Genomic DNA, 22983 nt, shown 5'->3' with positions numbered 1-22983 from the left:
GTGAGAAGATTATATACCTGCAAATATAAATGATGACATAGAAAAAAGTTTTCATCCAATGATGGTAAACATGGAAAAATCTTATTTAACATTTTCTAATATAAAAGCAAACACAATCCTGCTTTTTCTTCCAAGTTCAGTGACGACTGATGAGATCTACATTGTCAGGCGTTTCATGCATAAACAACCATTATCAATCTCACACTGATCTGTGTTTTCTAATCAAATCCATATGGATCGTTTTAATCAAAGAAAACATTTTACAGCGGAGAATCAATATGAAAATTGGTTTTCGTGAAATAAGTGTGAATATTAAAATGAACAGTGTCACTTGAGGGTATTTCATGTTTCAGAGACAGATTTATTAACTGCACTGCGCTCTCCTCCAAGTTGCAGAGCAGATGTAGGGATTTGGAGGGTTTTCGCTCTCCTTCTTGGCTCGGTCACATCGGAGGGGGCCATCGGCTGACTCGGTCCAGGAAAACTCCTCAAACAGCGCTACTTTAAGTCCATTCCTGTCTTCCAGTGGCTCACTTTGCCAAAGCTAGGATGCTGCAAGGGGTTGGAGTGCGCCAATGTTAATGTGCCAAACATGGCCTGTTTCTCAGATTAAAAAAGGAGTAGAGGCACGAAAGCTCAAACAGAATTTTAAGCATGCTGGAACTGATTATACTTAAGAAAACTGAAGAACAATTCAGAAAACTGCAGGGAGACATGAAAAATGAGTGAAGATGGGAGCAGAAATGATGAGAGGAGGCGGGAAGAGGGGGGTTTAATACTTCTGTTGATGGAGTTTTCACTCCCTTCATCTTCAGCTCCTTTGCCTTCGCGCTAGAATGAGGGTCTTATCTCTGAAAAGCACTTCAACACAGCAGGCCCACAGACGAGGCCGTCTGTGTGAAGACGCGCACATGACGAAGAGGGACTCCCATGCAGATGAAGAAAGGCAGATTACAGGATCAGAGAAGCCGGGAAGCACCGATCAAAATGGAGGCTCCGCAGCGCCGTCTGAAACAACGGGACAAATGGGAGTGGAACAGTGCCGGGCCATCAATCACGCCGCTCCTGTCAGCTAATAAAACAGACTGTGTGATCGCGGTCTCAGGTCAACAGGGGTCGGCTGACCCCGAGAGGCTCCGGCGGGGGCTCCGGGAGGGGCTGATGCGGTGGATGCGGCCCTTATCTCAGCACCGCATTACAAAGGAACACAAGCTCCCCTTCAAAGTCCTCCCTGCGAGCGTCGACCGAGCGTTTCGTCAACAGCCCGAGCGCTCCCTCACACCCACACCGCGGGAAAATGTGCTGATCCAAGACACAAAAAGAAATCAAGACAATCTGCCCAGTCGACACTTCACAGTGCATCAACGTGCGCTGCAGCAGCTCAGATTAAAAACTGTGGCTGCAGAAAACTTTTCTTCTGTTATTACACAAAACCCCATTCATCTCTTATCTTTAGTGACATAAAACCTTACAGAAAAGGTACGGCTCACATGAGGCCTGGGGCTATTTTGAGAGCTGTGCTCACGTCACAGATCCTAAAGTAAAGTACCGTCTTGTATGAAAGTATTTTAGAGAAATACTTTAGACGGTCCAGTGAGTTGAAGATAAAGTTTCATCATCATCTTTCAGTCACATGGGAGAAGTCACACGAGGTTTACGGGAGACCGATGATGTTCGAGGTCTTTACTGACTCTTCAGGCCTAAATCACGTCCGGCCCAGGCCCCCCATGGTCGGCCCGGAGTGATTTATCGGGGCGGTCTCGGTCACAGCAGCCGTGGCGATGTGCCCGGCTCCAGAGATTAACACTCCTCCTTGGAGCGCAGCCGTCTGTCACACACACACTGCGATAAAACATCTGGCCTGTCTCGGGTAAACGCTCGACCATTCTCCCATGTGCGCGCGCTAAACGTGACGCTCTGTCTGTCTGCAGTGCATGTGTGTGTGTGCAGTCCAGACGCGATGTGTGTATCCTTTCTGTCCTCCCCTCTTCACGGCTGATATCTGGCAGAATGAGTTCTGCACTTAAGCAGACGTGGAGGTCTTGGCTGAGGTGGGGCCTGATCCCTCCAGACATTTGATGCTCCTGCAGTAAAAATGAATAGATGCGTCCTACCGGATTACTCTGAGCCCCCCAAAAAAGTCTGACGTCGGTCAAACGGCGGGCTTTGAAGAGCGTCGGCGAAGAAAACAAGTCTCGACAGATCCTCCTCTCACAGTAGTCGAACACTGACAGATGCGGCCGCCATCAAAAGCCATCAAAGACAACGTCTTGCAAGCTCTCACTCATCCTCTGGTGACAGCTGTTTATTGTGCTAAATTGATTCATAAAAGTAATTTCTATTCCATAACATCTACATGCGACACATGAGGGCTTTAACAGGCACGGCAGGCTGTTTGTGTCTCATTTGCAGGGTGTTAAAACTACTCATGGAGCCTGTAAACATCACAAGTGACAGTTGAGGGTGTTAAAACTCATTATACGCCCATCTTCACGAAACTGTAAAAGAGAGTTATCCATGACACGACGCAGAGCGAGATGATAAGTGTCAACGCAAATGGTAAATAAGCTTCACCACTTAAATCATCCCTCCCCTCATTTGAAGAAGAAAAAAAAAAGGCAGTCTGTAAAAGTTTATTATAATTCACACACAAAGTGCAGCCGCTGGATCACATGAGCTGATTTAAGACTTTCTGAGTTTAGAGATAATCCCTTTTCCTTCTTGCCCAGTCATGACAATTCAACTTTTGTTTCTGCGAGGTTGATTTTACCGCTGACTTTTTTTAGATAAGTTTCCAATTCTTACCACCCCACCAGAAAGTTTATAAGAAAGGCTTCTTCTCCAAATCATGACAGTGAAGCCAGCCACTGGAGCAGACACCACCACTTCTCAGCACAGAAAGCAGGAGCCTCCAAAATTAAAGCGGCGGGTTGTTTTTAAAAGTGCTCAAATAAATTTGAGAGAAAAAACCCAAATGCTTCTCTTGAGTCAAACAGTGAATCAAACCAGCTTCAGGATTTAATGTGAAGGAGCCCTCAAATCCCTCCACAAGTTTAATGAAAACCGGATTTGTTTTTTTCTGTAGTGACAGTGACAAACAAACACTGGAAATAAAACCCTCCTCGGCGGATCGGTGATTAACATGGTTGTTTTCTGACGTGTTGTCATTGTGGCTAACATTTAGCTCAAAGCTGAAGATTTGGGGACACATTGTGGTTACGGTTAAAACTTGACTCACGGCAGGAACTAAAGTCACAAGCTTTGGTTTCCCAGTGAATCCAAATCAATTCCTCCCTCATGTTTTAACCAAATCAGCATGTTTCTACCTCTTCCTCTCGGTAATTCAAACTGCGCCCGCTAAAGGTCAGAAAACTAACCATACATGCGATCAGCTCAAGATTTAAAGAACAAATCGGTATTGTTTTGTTTTGTTTTTTTGTCTATCATCATCCCCATTGGTCAATTAAGCTAAATTGCAAACATGAATTTGAGCTTTCCAAATGTACTTTAAGAATAATGTCACCACCACACAATAAATTCCTCTCACATATAATCAAAGAACAACAGATAGCCTGTGTGTGCAAAACTACAGGAACAGTGAAAACAGTGAAAGTCCGGATACGACCAACGTCTGGTTTGTATTTATTTCTCTTCAACTTCTGGATTTCACAAGTTACTTCTAAACTTTTTCAACTTGCATTTCTCGGAAAGGACAGGCAAGAGAAGAATGTCGGATGTCAAAATACAAAATGTTCACTACAGGACTTATGATTAAAGAAAACATTTATTCTCATTCTTACACCTTCTAATGTGTACACTAACTTTTTTTTTTAAACTTTTAAAGCAGTGTTGACACTTTTTAAGAAATATCTGTAACAAATAACTAAATACCGTAATCACTACATTCCTCCAACACAGACAATGACACCGATCGACGCTCATCCAGAGAGGATGGCTGCTCGCTACCAAGACAAAACCTGCCTCGGTCTTGACTGAGAATCTCCCGAAAAGCTGCAGCAAACTCGGCTGCACTTTTTGGAAGGAAAAGTGAACTGGTAGAAGCGGCTCGGTCTCAGGTTTCTGCACTGTCAGGTGAAAGTTGAAAGGGGAAAGGAAAGGAATTTCAACTTGGCAAAAAAAAAGGAGCAACTCTGATGGATGAATGATCCCGAGAAGTGATTGTAATTCATCTCCCAGAATGCCCTCTCCAGTCCTTATGCGGACCAGAGAGTGCGATACCTCATTCTCGGTTGTACATCCATAACGAAAGTGTTAGCTGGGTGTGTTTTTGGAAAGTACCCATGCTGGCCATGACATTCAATCTAACAGTGTGAATGGAGGGTAAAAAAAAAAGAAACGTGGGTACAAAAGACTGTTAAAACGGGGAACTGAAAACAAAGTCGGCTCAATCCTCTCTGCATATCTCCATCCATAATCTTCCTAACCGCTGCAGGACTTGTCGAGCTTTCAGCTTTAATCATTCTTGGTGATAGTGTGGCGCTTAAAGAGGCACATTGTGCTGCTTGAGCAGCTCGCGACAAAAAGCTCCGAGGAGACTGAGAAACTTAAGACAGACACCGAATGAGTGTGTTGAGAAATTTCCTATCATAGTCTTGATACTTTGCTGCCAATTAGGGAACAATACTCGCCATTATCCTGCAGGGGAGCACGTTCACCCCGAACCCCTCAATTCTCTGCCCTTTCACCTCTTTGGCGTCCCTCCGGCTACCCACAAACACCCAGGGGGGCAGCAGAGTGTGGGTGGAGTGTGAGACAATAAAATTAAATACAAAGATAGATAGATAGATTGATAGATAGAGAGATAGAGGTTTTTTTTTTTAAGTATGTTATTTTATTATGAAAAGAAATATTACCTCAAAGGAGCATTGTGGTTCTGGCTCACACACACAGCGTATGAGTGATGCTCATCAGCTCATCATTATTATTCCTTCAGTCTGTTCTTTGTCCCTTCGGCAGAAACAGAAACAGACCTTTCCAGTTAAGAAAAACCCTCCATTTCCCCTTCTCTCCACGTCACTTACAATATGTTTTCCTTCGTCTGGCTTAAAACAACAGTGCCATCCCATTTATTTGCAAGTGTCTACAATACAGGAAGAAAAACACGTCCTTATTTCCGCTTGAGCTCTCGCTGCCTTTTTCCACCTGGCAGCGCTCGGGGGAAACGTGTCCCGCTGGAGCGGTGCCATCCTTTCACTAGTCCAGCCGCTCTCGTTTTACACGCTCATCTCTCTCTCCATCTCGGAGCGAGGGAGTAGATGATCTCCCCCCTCCGAGTGAGGCCGGAGGGAGGAGAGGGAGCGAGAGCAGAGCTTGAACTTTCAGGACAGACTGTAATTCTCCCACTTTGTCTTGGGGTTGAGGACTCATCTGGCTTCAGGTTTAGTAACCCTGCCTCAATAGGCCTCTGTTTACTCGAGTAGCTCGGTTTACACAGGCAAACTGGAGGGTTCATATAAAACGCATTAACTGAGAATAATCCTTTTGGTCTTTTGTAAATAGGATGTAATGATGGGGGATGTCCAAAGAGGGCAACTATTCAGAAAAAGGCTCAGAGAGGGCAATTTGTGCACCGGCACAGGTCCAGCACCAAATCTTCTGAACTGTACAACTGTGGTTTCTGATACATCACTATCACACACAATTTCAGACAGAAATATTCAGACACAATTGCAAAACTACAATTAGGTAACCGCTGAGAGCATCTGAAGAATGTTACTGCGAAATTAAAGCTGTACCTCCATATTTTCTTCAGTTCTGTCACGAGTGAAATGAGAAGCACATGTCATTTGCGGTGTGCTATTATCCAAACTACATGATAGTTTGAGGCATACTTCAGTATTAGTTGCCTCAATGAGACCAGAACCTCTGAACCAGATTTATTATTGGGTTACAGAGTTGCAAAAGAGTTTATACACACAGCCTTCATTGGAATTCAAAAGCTAAAATAATATTTTTTCCCCTATAAAACTGTAGCTGGCTACTCCATCAATGAATAATGACTTATTTATCTTATATAATCAATTGCTCATTTTATCAACAAACTATTAGAAAATAGACCAAGTCTTTTAAAGACATAAAAGCCTAGATTCTAGAAGCGAACTTTGAAACCTGGATTTTCTAACTTTTGCTTCTCTAAGAAAATTCTGACAAGTATATACATCTACTTAAATAAAGAATATATATACTTTTACCACCTACTTTTGTCTGGATTCACAATGTAACCATGTCCTGGGTATTTAAGACACATTACCGCTGACAGTATTACCGCAGTTAGTGTTGCATTTAAGTTGTTTTCTGTGATTTGATGATTGCCCTTTCTGGCTGGGGGCCAACATGTCTCTGCAAAGCTGACCAGACAGGGTGTCACTGGGCCACATGCGACCCTCATCAGGCGTTTGGGGAAGGAAAAAGGCGGCGGCCAGCCAAAGGAAATAAAAGGGCCACCACATCATTCGCTGTCCCTCAACCCACCAGTCAATGACAGCATCAGACGGCGCTCTAACTTTGGCACAGCAGCAGCGATTTACAGTCTCGTCGGCCAATCTGTCAGAAAGCACACGTGTGAGTGATATAAGGAACCTTTGTGTGCGGAAAAAGAGACGGACTGAGCGGATGTCTGCATCCTGTGGCTCAGCAAGTCCAGCTCACTATTTTTCTTTCTTTTCATGTCTGTGTGAAGTTTGATAAACAAACCAAAACGAACATTTGACTTTAAAACGTGTTGCAGGTCTGCGTGTACGGACGTCTTACATCTGCCCGTGCTTGAGAGAGCAGGTGTTTGCGGTGCCTTGAACATGTCTGCATGTGTGTGAGCGCAGAGTGTCAGTCTGCTGCCAGACTCCGGCTGTGAGCTCAGCATGAATGAGTGAGAGAGTCATAAACACCTGAGGAAGCAGGAACACACAGCCACCCTCTCCCAACTGTATTTATGGTCCTGATTGAGGTGGGGAGGGGAGGAGGGGGGGGGAGCCATTATCCACAGCTTGGCTCTGGTTGTGGCAAGGGTCCAACGAAAACACCGGGGCTGTTAAAGCCCCCCTGGATGAGTCCCGGGGGGCGGTGGAACGGACGGAATGCAGGCCTGGGTTTAGAGGTTCGGGGGTACGTCCTGTTGTTAATGAGATCACCCCGCTGGGCCCCTCTGGCTCTGAGCCCCCCGACACTGCCTCACCGGCAACATCATCGCTGCCACAGCCACAAACAGTGGACCTGGACCACCTAGAACAATGTGCACGACCCTCTGCGACCCTGAAGTCATCCAAGGAAGAACTGTGACCCCAAGTGAACAAGTGGACTGCAACTGGAAGGAGCCTGAACGGGATGAATTGTTGTGCAGGGCCCATCACATGACTATGAGCTCCACAGGGGGGTCGCGTTTAGTCCTTTCAGCTTTATTAAATACCGATTTTGTGGTTGCAGATGCATCCTTCAGCACACTGCTAGATTTTTGTTAAGTTGGGCTCGACAGAGACTGTGTTGACTCTGTGAAGCTGGATCGCCATGCAACCTAACAATCAGGCAGCCAACTCTTTTTACCAAGCCAGGGACCTCAACTTTATTTGTTTGGTAGACTTTTACCAATAAAATGCTCAAATGTGAGCATCACTGTCTGTAGTCGCTCACAACACTTGCTTATAGTTCCCTATAGACGGTCAACAGTCTACTGTATAAAAGCATAAACTATAATCCAGAACAAAAACTTACCTGCACATGATTGTAACATACAAAATAACCCTGCAGTAGATGTATGACTGTTTACCCTAATACCAAGCTTAAAACGCACAAACAAAAAGAACCAAAACCACACATTTATAGTGCGCAACACTTGTGGAAAGTTTGCTGCGCCAGCCTTAAATGAGCTCAGCTTTTAATGTCATTCAGTCTCCTCAGCCATGTTCCATCATCCTCTATGATTTTCTCCTCCAGCCAGTCAGGTGAGGTCATTTCGTCTGGTCAAGGCGATCGGCTGCTTGAGGGCAGCGCTTCCTCCTCCGTCGGGTTTGAAAGCAAAACCCCGCATGTCTCTAATTAGTTCAGCCAGAGCTCATCCAAACCTCCTGCCTTGCTATCGCGGGTGCCAGACTAATCACAACCATCAGCACCCCACTTCTCTTCCCCGCTGAGCTCGGCGTCGGCCACATGAGCAAATGGAAATATATGCAAAGACCAGCTCAAAGTAGAATTTAAGAAAGGGGTGAGGACTATTAAACTGTAGAAGTGATCCAAGAGAATTGACAGTGAACCGAAAGCGGTTTGGGGGGGTTTGAGGGCAAAACATCATAAATGATGTCACCTCCATCAACTAGCATGAACGGAGTGATGTGGTCGCTTCCTTCTGCTTTAACAAACAAGGGAGGAGAGACGGTTTCAAGGTCGGCATCATAAAATCTTTACCCACAGTGCCGCAAAACCTGAGAATGTCTTATGCAGCGCTGTGCATGTTTATATATTAATAACGGTGGCAAACATGTAGCCAGATAATCAGGGCTACTGAATGAGTGCAGAAACCAGTTTTATTGTGCTTTTAATGTTTCTGTGGTCTGGATTTCAAAGAGCAGCAGGGGTGAGATAGCAGCGCAGAGTACACCGCACGAGATTCCACACAGCTTTGACAACTTACAGAAACTAAAAGACAGCAAAATGGTATGAGAGAAAATCAAAAAGCACATTCATTACTGATATTTTTATCTAGATATTTCAGTTCCTTTGTGTGAATTCAAACTTAGATATTGTTTAATTAGCTTGACTTGTTTGTTTCGACCACTAAGAGCTTCTGTTCTTTGAACTTCTTTTCTTTCTTTCTTAAGTTTCAAGAAAAAGCAGGTTGAACTAATGAAAATACTCTTTGTAAAGCACTTAAAAATCATTTAAATTCAGCTAATAGCCAAATCAAACTTATGTCACTGCACGGCTTTAGAAAACTAACAACGAAGGAGCAGAGTTACAATAACTTACGCGGAATTAAAGAGTAAACCCGTAAAATACAGGTATCTGTGATAGCCCACTGGTATTTACACACCATACAGACGTGTGTTTTCAGAGAGATCAGCAGCTTTCAGTGGACAGCAGGAGGAAATTAGGCCCACTGAACTCATTACGGCGGCACCGAAGCAACAGGATCCGTTCCATCAATGCCGCCATTGTCTCAGCACTGATGTCAAAATGTCAAATATGTTTCATTACCTCCTCGGAGCCTACCTGAGGACAGTAGTGCTGTGTTTTCTAGTACCTACATCATGCCACTCTATACCCGCCGGCTGCGTGATGGTGATACGTTGAAGGACAGAGAGCAGAAGGGGTTAATTCAGTGTCAGAGACGTCAGGCGCTGCGTGGATCAGAGACGAGGGAAACAAGTCCATATCTTCACTGGTGGATCTGAAAGGACTGTCTTTATCACTGCATATCTCTGGTAGCGCACTGTGTTTGTCTTAAGTCGGGCCTGGAATGAGCGCGTCACCCCTCTGTCACCCCTGATTGCCCGACCTGTCGGGCCGTAAAGTGCCTGTCTGTTTGTGGGTCACTCAGTCAGCACAAAGGCCCACTTAAACTACTGGGTGAAGGGAAATGCCTCCGCTTTATTGGGGACAGAAAAATACTCCAGCTGCCCTTGGCTGTGCACGAGTGCACGAGTGCATGCGTGCGCGCGCGTGTGTGTCTGTGTCTATTTTCATGCCTAAAAGTTCCTCTGCACTGCTGACTCGGCCCAGTTTATTTCCCTCAGACTGCAGGAAAAACAGTTTTCAATGTACTCCCGAGGGGAATCTTGGAAAATGATAAATAAATCAGTATGGAGAAGAGGCAATTCTAGTTCAGCAGCCAGATACATAAAACTTAACTCAGATTCAAGCCTAAGTCGGCATGAAACTTTAAAACAGATTCAGTGCGTCTGTGTTTCTTGAAGTCAGGTTGAAGAGGTGTAAAGTGTTATATAGTGTTTCTTCAGAAATAGAAAGAACAGAAAATAAACAAAATAACTAATGGAAATAATATAAGTTTTCTTTGCACTATATGATAAAACAGCATCCAGCCACTGCGTTCTGGTCTTCATCTTTGAATTAAACATAAATCATAGAAAGCTAAAGTTTTACTCCTTATGATTTTACACTTATTGCTCCACAGTGTGAGATGGATTTAGCACAGTCTGTGCTGTTTGTGGCTTTTTACAGAACATTTCATAGCAATAGCATCATAATAAGAACATAATCATTAGTGTATATTCCATTCTAAATACCTTACCCATCCATGTGCTATAATTTTTTTATTTTTTTTATTTTTTTGTTGGGGAAGATTCCTGATGTAGATACCAGCATCCACTTCAATGGCTGGAAAAGAATGACAGGAGAGAAAATAACTTCAGCCTCTCTACTGTTTGGTTTAGTTCATTTCGATCTGGGGAGTTTATATTTTCACTTAATTTGTTTGTTAATTAATGACCATTATGACAATTCCCCAGAGACGACCTGCCGGGGCTTGAAAGGGCTGGAAGCTCCCATGCCTCGTCTGATGTGGGGCCCTCAGCCTCGTCCTCCTTCAGCTGCTTCCAATTTGGGCTCGGCGCTGGACATTTACATAACTATGAATATCAGCTGCTGGGGCCTTTTTTTTTTTTTTTTTGCACGTTGGCTGCAGCTCGAGTCACTCTACTTGTGTGATTTATGAGTCTTGGAAGATTTTGTCTCCCAAGCCATAAACACTGTCTGCTGATGTGAACGCAGGTAAATCTAACATCCGATTTGCTTTTTTAGTGAATGAGTTGAAGCAGCAGAGAATAACACACTCAGGAGGATCCAGGAATGTGACGGCAGGGGGGGGCTCAATGAGAGAGACGACTGAACGTTTTGACCGTGCCGTAAGTTAGTTAAAGCAGCTCTGTGTGGTCTAACAGGAGTGGGAGTGGAGGTCACCTGCTCGTGGCCGGCTCCCCTCCCCTCTGACCTCGGACTGCGGTCCCTCACTCACAGCTACTAAAGCTTTCTGCCATTAAAGCAGCTAATCACAGCCAACAGCTGCATCCCTCGCCGTACAAATCCTCAACGCCTCGCCGTCCCTCCCACACATCGACTCTTCCAGCCAGTCAGACAGACACACACAGGCCGGCGTCCGCGCGCCGCGCTCCCACTTCTCCCTCTGCTAATGGCAGGCAGCAGCCGACTGATGTTTGAAGCGCGGGGTTTAGCGTGTAGGCCTGTGATAAGCTGTGCTGAGCTGTGAAAACACAGATTACATTTCTGTGGCTTATTACAGACAGCGTGCCTCTGCCTCCCAGCCATACCGTAATTGCAACCAAAAAACCGCAGCCTCCGCTTGGCTGCGAGATACGGCTTGATGGGGACCCCCGCGGCAGGAGCTTTGACAGCCGTGCTAATTCAAGTCTACATTTCCCCATATGTTCTGCTGCACGGCGGCCTCCTCCTGAGATAAGCCCGCAGCCATATTCCCTTTAAAGTTTGCCCCTCAATAAATCAAATCAAGTTCGATATGTCGACTGCTGTCTGTTAGTGTCATCTTCACACCATTAACACTCAAACCCAAATTAGAAAATAGCGAGAAGAGGTCCAAACTACTCCCAAATGTTATTCTTACCATTAAGTGCTGAGATGTGATCACCCATCGCTGCTGGCAACGGGAAGGTATCATCTCTGAGAACTGACTCTAATGTTGCTTTTAGGGGATTGAATTTGATATTCGCTTATCACAAAATGACTTTCATTGAGGGATAATTTGGATGTTTATGTTTGATGTAGCAGAGGTTGGGATATCCCAACTGAAAACAAGCATTTGCTTAGTTGGAATGTCGAAGCCAACCAGGCATACATTAAATCCCTGTTTCTGGCAGGCTATGAAAGTGACTCCATCTGCAAATGCTTAGCCTCCTTTTTTTCTCAGGCTCAATCAGAGATAAAGACCATTGTATTGCAGGTCCAGAAGTAAGACAATATCTCCCAAACCTCATAGAAAACAATTAGGACCCAGTAATTACACCACTGGACAAGAATTCCAGCCAAGTCCTGAGGTTAGAGTGGGAAGTGAGTAAAAGAGTTCAAATGTTAAAGGTGCCTGTCTGATGCAGTGTTTTCTTACTCTGTTTGGACTCTGATGGAGTACATTTGTTTATCAGCATGGCCGTGATGTAATGTTTTGCTTTCGGAGCTTTCATTCTCGATCACCAAACATGACAAGCCGGAAAATATCATCGCGAGCCCGCGTACGGCTCGATGACAGCGCGGCCGTGATCCCTTCCCATAATGATGTCTCATTTGTCTCAGCTATCCACACACTGCTGCTTTCATTTCAGAAAGGCATGAGCCAAAACTTAAGAGGAGATATCTTTATTACCGACAGGGCCTGGTGATGTATGCAAGCTGACCAATCAGCTGGCAGGCAGGGGAGTGAGAGAAAGGAAACACGCAGTCACAATAACAACTCTCTCACCCTCATTTTAAACACTATATCAGTGTGACTGCGCTCTTTGTTTTGCTTTCTTCACTTGAACCTTGAAGCAGCCCCCACCCCAGAGCCCTGCTGGTTTGGACATTGCTGAGATGGACTGTAATGCAGGCCGACCTCAGGAGGCCGACACGACCAGGGGCCTTTGGGGTGGCCTTGTGAGTGAATGGTGGAGGCAAAACCTGGATAGCACAAGTGAATGAGTGGATGATACGCATTTTCCCACAGTCTGTGAAATACAGACAAGGCGACAATGGGAGGAATGGTACATATGTAACGCCTAAGTCTAAAGGTGCTTTTGGTCAGTGAGCATTTATAATTCAGCCCAGTGCAAAGTCAAACAAGTGCTCAGAGCCATCTGGAAATGCACAATAAGGAAACGTGTGGAGATTTGCAGATGGAGTCGCTCACAGGTATTTAGGAGGCTGAATTTGAAACTTGCACCCACTGAACTACGAGTGCAGCTCTAACTTCACTTGGCAACACTGTGGCAACAGTTTTAAGCCCAATCCGGTCCCAAGCTTTGCCCGTGTGGCAAGCTTTTATTCCTCCTTAAAGCGGCGAGCGGGGCAGACAGCAGCAGGGTATCAGGTTCTGCGCTGGCAAGGGGTTCTGTTCACGCGGCAGAAGCAGAACAAAGCGCCGGTGGCCCTGGATAGCATCCATGGTGCCGGAGAGTAAAGGCCCTGTGAATGGGACCTGTCACTTCCACTCAGCGCCGCCTGTGATCTGAGCCACCCGGAACGACGCTTAGATAAGTGGCTAATCCCAGCATCCCCGCTGGCTCGACAGCCCCCTACTGCCATGACAACCGGAGGGGAATCTCCTCCAGCAACAACTTAATTGGATAATTTCCTCCCTGTTCCTCTGTTTTTGTTAAGTAAAGTCTGCGTTGTGCGACTGTGAATGTGTTTATTCGACTCGGAGAGCCGAGAGGGTCTAAAACAAGCAATATATATTCAGGAACTTTCGCTGCGTGTAAGAGTAATCAAGCAGGGAAAGTGAAGAAACTAAATTCTCTAAATCACTCAGGAGACAATCGCAGACCACGGCGAGGGCTAAGAGCTGCTCTGAGATCACCTCGGAGTGGAGCGTTAAAGAGAAAAACAGCCTCTGCTTTCAGCGCCACAAAAAAGTGACCACTTCAACTCCTTTAAACATTTATTGTCTTTTGTATTACATAGTCTAACAATTTACGTTACGCCCATTCGGGTCCGGGGTTCCTGGCAGAAACAGACGCTCCACCCTTCTGCCCAGACTGCGAAAGCCCGGGGCCGAGTGCCAGGGGAAGTCATTACACACTGGGAGTGTGTGCGTCTGTGTGGTGGGCCGCTACTGTAGTGGAGAAATGAAAACAGCAGCGCGAGCATGGCACTTCAGGACCCGGTTCCAGCTGCACCGTAAAACTTTAAACCACAATAAAGTGACGAATCTTATGATGAATCTTACAATGAGCACATTAAAACTGATGAAGGCATCTGAGTCACCCAAAAACAGACTCGGGGATCTAATGTTCGAAGTTCATTTGGACGACCGAGGCAGCCTTATGTAAGCCTAATGGAAAACTCTTCTGTTTGAAAGCATAAAAGTATACCAGGAATCATCGATGCGGGCTATGATGACAAATGCAGGAAGGGACAGATGGAAGCAAACAGGAGGCAGGTGAAGAGAAAGGTGACTTAATAAATGAAACGCCTGACAAAGTCAAAGCTGTCAGAAGTTTCTTTGAAGCTATTCTCAGAGCAGGATTGTGATGCTGAGAGTCCAAACTCTTAATCACTTCTGTCAGCTGTTGTATAACCGGTGTGTGCGTCTGTGTGTGTGTGTGTGTGTGTATGTGTGTGTGAGTCCCTGAAAAACTCCATCTGTCTCGACTTACCTTCTTCACAGGCAGCGCCACTGAATCCTGGACAGCATTTCCATTCCAGAGAAGTGACAGTGCGGTACACCACTTTGTAGGAAGGCCTGACCACTGTCCTGTAGCTTAAAGACACACAGAAAGTCCAAAGTCGTCACACACATACGCACTGTTAAATTTAGCTTCTCGGTTTGCGTTCTGAATCTATATTTTGAAGCTGACCTGGCAGGTTGGACACAGGAGGGGACTTTTCATTTGTGAAACATTTTAAATGACTGTCAGGGACACATGTAGAGAACCCAAGCGCAGAGGCACAAAACAAACATTTAGTGGTTTATTTTTCCACGGGAGAGAGAGTAACAAACAGGACTCGTTCCAAAGTATGGTCAGAAAACAGGCAAGGCTCAAAACAAGATCTGAACAAAGGGAAACAAACGAGGTCGGAGCAGGAAAGAAAACTCAGTGGAGAGACAAACAGGGAACTAAGAAGACTGAGAACAGCACGTATACGCTATACACTCTGGTTTAAACAAACCCTGACAACCCAGGAAAAGACAGAACAAAGAGCACAACACCCGGGCTTTGAATGTGACGGAATATGTTTTTTCAGTGAAGTGTAATTGATCTAGGGTTGCATCCAGTCGTGTAAATTTAAAAGATTTGTCTTGCCATTCGTCACAGTCTGAGACGCTAGTGTCAACCTGCATGGAACGTTTCAGATATTTCTCACTGGGAGCACAACATTTCAAGCAGCTGCAACGAACCCTGAGAATTTCAGATTTCAGTGGGACTAAATCATATATTTAATAATTGGTTTCCCCCAGAAGATTAAAAACAGGACAACCAGCTGTTATTCAGCATGACATACAGCTAACCTTTCACTGACACTTGGACGGGACACTGAGAAAGAAACAACGGAGGCTTCACGAATAATGAAGTAAGGATCATGTAGCACAGCTTTGCATTCAGACAATATTTTCAATCAGTGCATATCGAGGGCTGACGTGAGTGGTTTTCAGCCCGCTCACCTGCCTCCTGTACATCCCTGAGGCCAGCGGCAGGTCTGGTAAACCCGCTGGAGGATCGTCCCGTTCTGCACCTGGCAGGTCACCGTTTTGGTCACTGTATGAGGACACCAGTTCCTGCAGAGAAAGAAAAAAAAAAAAAAATGAAATGTTTGTTTTTGGGAACTGTCACACAATTAAAAAACAGAGCATTCTGTCAAAACACCTTCCTAATTTCAGTTACAAGATGATACATTCAACAAGGCCAATTATCCCCACAGTCACCCTCACAATGCTGCGGCGTTCCCTCCCTTCCCCCCAGCCTTTCGCTTTGAAACTTCCTTACTGTGTTTACACTTTTCTAATCAGCCATGAGATTTGCAGGGGTGCATTCTGGGCTGCGTTCACAGTGAGGCCTGATCCTCTATCAGTACACATGCATTTGGATTCTGCTCTCTGAGAAGGTGAAGTCCTTGAGGAGACAAAAGAATGGGAAGTTTTCTAACGCTGGTTAATGATGAGCCGTGAGCTGGCTTTTCCAGAGAGGCTTTGTGAGACGTTATCAGGAGCAAGTACGGCTGTTAATAAACAACGAGCGGGGGGAAAAAAGCTTTGCCAAAGGTCAGAGGTTAAGATCTGATTGGAAGGATCTAAACACTCGGAGAAGTTATCTCTCCGGGATTCATTAACCGGATTTATTACTTTCTGAATATCTCTGTAGAACTCCATAAAAAAATTACTAAATTATGTATAAAGTGATTTATTTGAGAAGAATGGGGGCTAAATGGTTTAGTTTAATCTTCAAAGAGAGCTTAAATACCCTTTAAACAGGAGCAGATATACAGTTTATTCACAGTAGCACAAAGGGTAGGAGAAATGATTTTGTAAAAACCTTCACTGGGGAGGTTCACTTTCATCCCATTCTGTTATAAATGAAAGAAAAAACTTATAGCACTTCACTTTAATGTATGGAAAACCCATAGACTGCAATGTTACTTTTATTTTATAAATAGTTAAGTGCAGAAACATCTCAATTTTCTTCGTGCAGCTGCAAGACATACAGTTATGTCTTATTTTATAGAACAAAATAAAGGAAAAAAAACTAGAACATAATTTCCATAATCAATAGATTTACAGAGACAAAGACCTAGAAGCCACAAAGGAGCCTGCGTGGCTCATCGTACTGACCGACCTCCTGTGTTCTGTTGCCAAAGCGTTCAGTGGAGTAGGACGGTGTTCTCCCAGAGTCTGTTTGTCAATATGCGAGACCATATGTTTGCTGTATCAAAGACAGTTTACAGTAAAGGAAACAGCCACAGGCAGAGGATGCAGAGCAGCCCTGAACCGGCTCCCATTAACAATCTCCACATGTTGAGGTGACCGCACACGCAGACCTGAGTCAGGGAGAAGAGCCACGTCGGATAAATGTTTGTCTACTGCAGGCGCTGTGATAAGAGTGTGTCTATTTTTAAACATACTCTTGAACATAATGATTTTTTAGAATCTCTGCACTCCAGTTTTTATCAAACATTCACTTTAGTTTTCGGTTAATAATCAGAAACATATTCGAGGAACCACTATGTACACAATGAAACAATGAAGGTAAAGAAAGAGTTGAAAACAGATGTCTTTAATGGAGTGAGTACAGAGTTTCATCTGCCAAATGTTACTCAAACGCAGGCCCACCCTTCATGTATCATCGTAGATACGTCGTCCACCTCTGGGTGGATGAACATGAATCGATATGGCCACTCCATTATTGTTCTTCTTGCTCTTCCCAAAAAAATGCTTTCAGACATTAAAGGAGTTGTGGTCAGGCGGAGCTGAGAGTGCAAGGAGACACGGGGTGGTACTCCCCACCCTCCATCACTTACCCTCCAGACTAAACAGATAAGCATCTGACTTTCCCAGGCTGAGAGGAGGCTTCACCTGGGAACAGCTAAGGTTGTCACCAGGGGGTCCTGCGCAGGAAGTGGGGGTGGGTTTTATGGTCTCCCTCTCTCTCTATTGCACCGATACAATTAACTAAGAGGAAATGCCGACAACAGTGGGTGAAATAACAAAAGCAGTTGAACAAGTTTAGGATTTCTCAAATGACATGACAGGAAAGACCTGGATAATTTACATAAATGGATCAACACCTGAGCTGCCTTCTGTGAAACATTCCTCGGAGACAGGACGCACTATTGATGCTCTAAGTGTCCTCCTGACTTCATCATGCTGCGGCTGAGGACTCCTGCTAAACATGGAGGAAACTCAGCTGCTTCGTGAACTTCGTGTTTTACCCTCAAATGTTTGATAGTCAACACCTTCCTCCTGCTGGAGGCACCCTGGTGCTATGAACCGTGAACCCCAGCAGCACAGCGCCGTCTCACTGGCAACAACACCAAGCAGGCCCTCGGTGAGTATCGGGTCTCTAAGCACACATGGCACACACCGAACGCCGGGCCCGAGCTGAATAAATCCTCAACCACATCTCACAGTCACATATAGCCACAGCCAAACGTTTAGAACAAACTCCTCCATTTTTTTTTTTTTTTTTTTGTGAAGGGATGGAAAAATCACAGCTTTGGCCCATCTGGTCCGCAACACTGTAGACGCCAAGACAGTAAAACACTGGAAGGAAACAAAACAAAGTGCTGAACCCAGAAATGAATGCAAATGCTGACAGAAAGCTTGTGAACTTGTCAGAGAGGCTTACATGTTGTGTTGCGGTTACTGCCTGTGCCCTCATTTTGCCTTTCATGCTATGCATCTTTCATGATCATACTACAGGGTTTGTGCATTTTCAGCAGCAGACTGAGGAGGAGGAGGAAGCCAGGAGTTCAGCCAAGTGAACTGACGGGAGGGTTGACCCGGGCAAAACGCTGATGGGACTCCGGTTTAAAAAAAAAAAAAGAAGTCACAGTAACTCCCCTCTTCATCCACCCATTCATTGACGTGTGGTGGGAAGAGGAGGGCCGAACAGTCAGAGTTATGTTTGAAATGCAGCGAGGATAGAGAGCTGAAGGAATTTCTCTAGATGTCAGTCTGTGGGAAAATGCTCGGGGAGAACAAAGGACAAAAGACAGATGTGGCAAATGGCCAAACAGAGGAGAGGAGAGCTGGAAGGTCGTTTATTACAAAGGTCACATAAATAAGCGTACGAGGAGCATAAAGTAAGAAAATTACGGAGCCTTCTTGGTCTCGTGGGCCAGACAAGAGGCCAAAGATAAACAAGGCACAACATGAAATGAGAAAAGACGAAACACAGAGTACAAGTCAAGGTGAAGCTAATGAAACGTGAAGGAAGTCTCAATCCTCAAGTTGTAATCTGCAGCTTCAAGGAAAATCAGCCCGAAAAGGAGTCAATGAGCAAGTGATGTAAAGATTTAAAAAAAAGAAGACAAGTTACAGTCCCTTGGTAATTAAAGAACTACTTATACAAGGCCAGGTTAATTTATTTATATAGCACCATTCAGACACAAGGTAAGATGCAAAGACGACGCAAAAAGAAACATTTTGAAGTCATTCCTTTGAAACACAGGCAGACGCTGCAGAGATTTAAGCTCAGGTGTAACGAGGTGCGGCTGTGTTCACAGATTTCAGAGACCTGTAAACACACCGTTACAATAATCTAGTCTGCCGGAAATAAATGCATGAATGCATGTTATTAAAGAATTACTAAAACGCGTTGGTGGCACAACAACGTATTTCAAAGTTTCAAAGCTGCCGTGTGTTTTCCGTGAGCAGATGAGGGTGAGGACCATCAAAGCTCCACAGAGAGGCCGTAAAGGTCAGGGCTAAGTGACTCTTTACAGCAGACTGGAAAAAACAAGGGTGAGTCTCATTTGTCTTTGTCTGGTTCGAGCTTTCAGGTCGAGACACCTGTGAGCTCTCAGTCGGCGCGTAACGGCTGTGTGCGCCTTCGAGTGTTTTGTGTATGAGAAAAAGAAATTTTATTCGCCCAAAGAACTCGCTCACAACACTTGCTTTACGTGTGCGCTGTCGGTGCAACGCAAACAGACGTGATGGTTGAAAAGTCACTTGAAGTGCACTAAGATATTAGCAGCGGATCCTCATTTGTCAGACGGGGGCGGGTTCATGCTTCTGGCCTGTTTTTCCTGTGCGTCCCATAGATCATCAAGCAGATTTGAGAAATTTGAGACCAAAGTCAACACTTTGAACTCTTTGTCATTTATCTCTCAGTGTTTGTAGTGCGGCATCATTCTGTTCAAAGAGGTCTCTTCCATCGGGGAGTATTGTTGCCTTGAGAGAGTATTTGTGGTTTGCATCAGTGTTTTGGTTTGAGGACAGTTCAAAGTGACGTGAGTGCCATCATCAGACGTTTCCTCAGCAGAACATTGTCCAGAGCTTAAAAAGTCAGTGCTGAGCATGGATATTATGTTTTTGAAAATAAGCCGTAATACACTGTGTGATTTAGTTGATTCTAAAAAAAGTAATTTGCTAAAATGGGACACAGTCACATTCATTCCCTGCTAATCGTTCAGTTCCAAGTATCAACCACCAGTGAAAATGAATCAAGCTTAACAGTGGCCGTTTCTTAATATTAATATTCGTCTGAATTAACCTCAGGCACTCAAATTACTTGGAAATCTCTGAATGGTCTCATATGGAGCCATTCTGCTTTAAGCCACTGAGGAGGCAGCCTGCTGGAATTTCACCCGTCTTTATTAACCGTGATTAAAGAAAAGATGGATATGCTTAAGACGAGGTGAGGAATGAGGGCAGCCACCAGGTTCAGGCCACCTGTCAGACCGTGACGAGTCCCCGGAGGCAGGCGAGACGAGGACTAAAGGAGCATCCACCTCAGTAACCTCACACTGTATCGAGCTTATACGCTCATTAGGAGTGACAAGGGTGAACGAACACTTTATCAGCTCCTCCACAGAGTGACTGCACCAGCCGAGAAATTACTCAGGAGTTGTTAATCCTCTTTGATTTTGGTAATCACTGTGTGAAGATAGGAGCTGCAGGGGAAGACGTTACAGAAAGTTTTCCCGGGACGGTTTCCTTTCTGTGGCAATTAATACAAAGATGAATGATTCTCAGGAGCTGTTTTTTCCACTTCTTTGGTTTGTTTGCCACTGTTTGACTCTGACATTGGGCCAGACAACAGGCAGACTGAGACTGAGTGCTCCTCTTGTGTCACCTCAAACCCGCTGACCTCTCTGGCTCTGAGGACAGTGGCCGACAGCAGCTTTCCCCTCTTTTCGATCTCATCTGTCCTGCAGGGCCACTAACAAACAGCAGCAAACGGACTGTAAACTCGTCTGCCACGATCCCAAAACAAGACCAGATGCAGTGAAGTCCCAGCTGCTGGTGTTTAGTAAACATGTCCACAAACCTCTGAGCGTGAGTGACAGCGGTGCTGAGCAAGAGAGGCGGGCCGGGCCGGCGGAGCGAAGCCGGGAGCGCTGAGAGCCACCTGGGCACACCCAGAGGAGAGGACCTCCTCAGAGAGAAGGGCTTTCCGCCTGCAGCCACTTCCAGCCCACACACGCGACTTGACAGCGTAAATATTTGTCGGATGGGAAACATCCTCTCATCATTGTGCAATGGCAAGTATCTGAGTCAGTGCAGGAGGTCAGCGGAGCGGCTTACCGTGTCTACCTGTGTGTTTAGTCTATTCACTTCACTTCAGAAACAGCATTGACAGCACTGATCAATCACTTCAAGAGGTCATTCATTCAGTGACCTTTTGGGCTATAGGTCCATCCATCCGTCCATTTCCTCCCTCTTTTTGTTAAGAAACACCTTTGTGGACAGACCACCAGACTTAAGAAGGTCCTTTTGAGGGCACAATGTGACATCTGAGGACCAGAGGTTGCTGCCCTGCAGCATCACCTGCTGCAGGGCAGCAGAGTGCACCACACACCCCGGGGACAGCGGAGATGCTCTCAGGGGCCCGACACATCAGGAGGAAAGATGGGCGATCCGGGACGACAATGAGGATGGGACTATAGGACAAACATGTGCTGCCAGCACAGGAAAAAGGAAGCTGGCTGTCAGCAAGACAATGGGACCTGGTGGATTTATGGAGATGGGAGTAACTCTGCTCAGTCATGAAGTGACAAAGCGTACAAAAAAAAAAGACACAAAAAAGGCAGACTTCAGGATCAACAATCAGGTGTGAAGTAGAACCTTGCCTTACCTCTTCTGGTAGATGGAAGTGTGAGAGGCTCCTGCCGCTGCAGCCTGGTCTCTGCCCAGCTGCGTCCCGGCTGAGTAGCTTTTGTAAAGTCCAGTCTTCCAGGTCCCGTCCGCGAAGGCGACCAGCCAGAGGACCAGCACGGTCCACAGCAAACTTCTGCTGCAGATCGCGGACGCGCTCTCTCGCTGGTGCGATCCCATTTCAGCAGCATCCAAAGCGGGGCAGCAGCAGCAGTTTTCAGCGCGTCCAACTTTTTTTTTTCCTGGAGGAAAACACACAGGCTGCTGGACGCAGCTCGGCGTGCAGGGGGGATGTGTCAACACGCGCAGGGTCGCTCGGAGAAGACGAGCATCCTATTCATTAAAGTAGGAAAAAACATGGAAAGAAAAAAAAAAAAAAGATGACAGCTCGTGAGGAAACCTTAAATGAACTACAGGGGGAAAATGTCCCATACAGTCGCGCCTGTCGTTCGTCTCCGTGACAGAGACCCGAGTGACTGAACTGAACCTTGTAGAGACTGCTGCTGGTGTGTGTGTGTGTGTGGTGTGTGTGTGTTGTCCGGTCGGAGCTCTGCCTACCTCCGACAGTCCCGCACTTTACGGCGGCGGGCATGAAGCTACTTTTATAGCCTCCTCGGGTCTTTAAAAGGCGCAGCCTGCCCCGTTCCGGGCTCACAGGAGACACAGCGCCCCGGAGGAGGCGAGAAGCCCGCAGCTCTGCTCTCTGCTCCCCGAGCTGCAGCCCGGAGGAGCCAGGCGCCAGAGCAAAGCCACTAATGGGGGAAAGAGGACTTCATACGAACTATATGAATCTGCTAATTCACTGTATTAAGTTATTGTATCGACATTGCTACATATGACAACACTATATCCATCAACCAATCAATCAATCAAGCAATCTATCTATACTGCAAAAGAAGATGATCATTGTCTGTTGATGAAATGATTAATAAGATAAATAAAGACACATCATTGGAGTTTTATATTGGAAAATAGCTTTTGGATTCCTTTGAAGGCTGTATATAGTCCAAATAGTGTGAAAACGAAGCAAAAACTTTTTCCCACACTGTATTTCATCAAGACATCATCATTTATGCAAAATGCGCGCGCATATCATTTCAAATCACATAAAATCTACAAAACTCAAACTGGATATGACAAATGCGGCTCTTCCCTTCACACTGGACTTTTTGAATCAGTCCAATTCATATAGCCATGTTTCAGGAACTTGCTTGAATTCCAGTTGTTTGCTTTCTGTGGTTTTCATCTGCAGATATGGCCTCTGGAGACATCAGCACCCAGGTGGACAGTGGCAGCAGAATCATTTAAAGACCAAAGTCATGTATACAGTCAAAGCATCCAAAGCACTTGATACTGCGACCACAGCATGAGATGCATGTCAGTGGGTGAGGTGATGATAAGCTTTCATGTTCACCACATTCAAAAGATGCTGAAGGCCATAAAGCCAGCATATGTCATTGCATGGTGTACATTTTTAA

The 22983-nt window shown here is 45.5% G+C and overlaps 1 protein-coding gene across 3 annotated transcripts in view; it reads right to left on the bottom strand.

Annotated features, from left to right (window-relative positions):
• emid1 (EMI domain containing 1) overlaps window positions 1–22086 on the bottom strand; it is a 50077-nt gene extending 27991 nt beyond the window's left edge. Inside the window, exons 1-3 of one of the 3 annotated variants that reach the window (XM_030104996.1) lie at window positions 21486–22086; window positions 15356–15469; window positions 14349–14452 (exon numbers count right to left, since the gene is read on the bottom strand). In XM_030104996.1, the coding sequence (XP_029960856.1) occupies window positions 14349–14452; window positions 15356–15469; window positions 21486–21685 (418 nt within the window). In that variant the 5' untranslated portion in view covers window positions 21686–22086. The remainder of the gene's footprint in view (window positions 1–14348; window positions 14453–15355; window positions 15470–21485) is intronic. The other 2 variants (XM_030104995.1, XM_030104997.1) reach the window with 2 other exon arrangements.
• Between the last annotated feature and the right edge of the window lie 897 nt (window positions 22087–22983).

Source organism: Salarias fasciatus, chromosome 12 (genome assembly GCF_902148845.1).
Source record: "Salarias fasciatus chromosome 12, fSalaFa1.1, whole genome shotgun sequence".
In the NCBI taxonomy this organism is placed as follows: domain Eukaryota; kingdom Metazoa; phylum Chordata; class Actinopteri; order Blenniiformes; family Blenniidae; genus Salarias; species Salarias fasciatus.
This window is presented reverse-complemented; position numbering and strand designations above follow the sequence as displayed.